The 1,804-nt window shown below is 56.9% G+C and overlaps 1 protein-coding gene across 1 annotated transcript in view; it reads right to left on the minus strand.

Moving 5' to 3' along the window:
• The window catches only part of AK6 (adenylate kinase 6), a 5,212-nt gene that overhangs the window by 2,250 nt on the left and 1,158 nt on the right, over window positions 1-1,804 (minus strand). The window contains exons 2-4 of the mRNA XM_031061924.1: window positions 1,566-1,787; window positions 1,259-1,351; window positions 474-532 (exon numbers count right to left, since the gene is read on the minus strand). Of these exons, the coding sequence (XP_030917784.1) occupies window positions 474-532; window positions 1,259-1,351; window positions 1,566-1,787 (374 nt within the window). The remainder of the gene's footprint in view (window positions 1-473; window positions 533-1,258; window positions 1,352-1,565; window positions 1,788-1,804) is intronic.

Raw genomic sequence — 1,804 nt, forward strand, 5'->3', positions numbered from 1 at the left:
AAGCTACAGAAAGTTTATCTAGCAAGATATTAGGAAGGTTGAAGCTTAATAATGGAGCTCTGTGTGTTGTGTTTGAAGGCTCACAAGCAGGTATTGCATTTGAAATAAGCAAGCATTGTTTAACCACAGGTACCTGTGCTTACAGTGGTTGGACAGAACTACTGTCAATATAGAATAGATACTGTACAGATATAAATACTGTCAGTGTGCTTTTGCCTTGTGTGATTGGGCAAAAAACTCATCAAGTGAGTTGTGCCATTGAGTTCTGTGTCTGCTGCCTGGGATGTGAGCTGCTGGCAGCTTCCCATTGCCATCACCATGGAATGAGAGTGATGCTGGAAAATCAAACAGCTCAAGGCACCTTCCCTGCAGCCCTGTCCTGTTTGGGATTTGTGCACACACCCTGGCTGGCGAGAGGGGCTCACCTGCACTGCACAGAGATAGCAGAGGGGTGGCCTTGGGGCTGCACTCACCCTGTCCTCATCCAGGATGGGGCAGTCGTACTCCTCATCAAAGCCTTCATAGAGCTCCCCTGCAGCACAGAGAAGTCACAGGTGTTTGCTGGGCACCACAGCAGCTGCCACAATTAATTTACCACAATAATTCACATTTCTGTTCTTGTCTCGGGAGATTGCAGGCAAAAAGCAGAGTTCAGGGTAGGGCACATTTTGTTTAGAAATCCATACAAGGAGGGGTCTGTCATTTATTACTTAGCACCACGTGTGCTGCTACAGACGCACCTGATGAAGTAATTTAATTTGAATAGAACCACAGGTTGGTCTGGGCTGGAAGGGACCTCAGAGCCCACTCAGTGCCACCCCAGCCATGGCAGGGACACCTCCCACTGTGCCAGTGTCCAGCCTGGCCTTGGGCACTGCCAGGGATGCAGGGGCAGCCCCAGCTGCTCTGGGCACCCTGTGCCAGGGCCTGCCCACCCTGCCAGGGAACAATTCCTCATTGCCAAGATCCCAGCCAGCCCTGCCCTCTGGCACTGGCAGCCATTCCCTGGCTGCTGTCCCTGCAGCCCTTGTCCCCAGTCCCTCTGCAGCTCTCCTGGAGCCCCTTCAGGCCCTGGCAGGGCTCTGAGCTCTCCCAGAGCCTTCTCCTGTCTCACAGACCAGCACAGGTGTCCCAGACAGGTGTGCAGGGGCTCCCAGTGCCCGTGGCAGCCCAGCAGGGGCCCGGCCAGCAGCCCCACAGAGAGAGAGAGGGGCTCTCTGTCCCCGTGTCACAGCTCAGGGCTGCTGTCACACAGCACCTTCCTTGGCCAGGTCTCCCACGTTGACGTAGCTCAGCCCAGCTCTGGAGGCCAGCTCCTTTCCCAGCGTGGTTTTCCCAACTCCCGGTGTGCCTGCAGAACAAACCACAGCCAAAGGTAAGGGGAGAGAGCTGCAGGTCCCCACGGAGAGCCCCTGCCAGGTGACCTGGAGCCTTCTGACAGCCCACATCGGAGAGTTCATGGGTTGAAAAGGGGCAAAAAGCTGCAGGACAAAGAGAAAGAAACGAGGACACTGAAACGGGAAAACAGGGCGAGAACTCGGACTGTGGGTAGGAACGCCACTCACAGCGTGCGGGACCCAAGGGAAATCTGCACTCCTTTGAAAACGCCCAGGTAACACGGAGGAGCTGCACGCTCTCATGAGGGAGGGGAGCTGCAAAGGCACTCCGGGCTGCACCCAAACCCCGGAGCAGCCAGGCTGCCGCCTCACACCGGAACCGCCCCGGGTTGTGATGGCGCCCGGGCCCCGACCCCAAATTCTGCCGGGCTGAGACCCCGCGCCCCGAATCTCCTCGGGCCGGGCCA

The sequence above is a fragment of the Geospiza fortis genome, unplaced genomic scaffold (genome assembly GCF_000277835.1).
Source record: "Geospiza fortis unplaced genomic scaffold, GeoFor_1.0 scaffold43, whole genome shotgun sequence".
NCBI lineage: Eukaryota > Metazoa > Chordata > Aves > Passeriformes > Thraupidae > Geospiza > Geospiza fortis.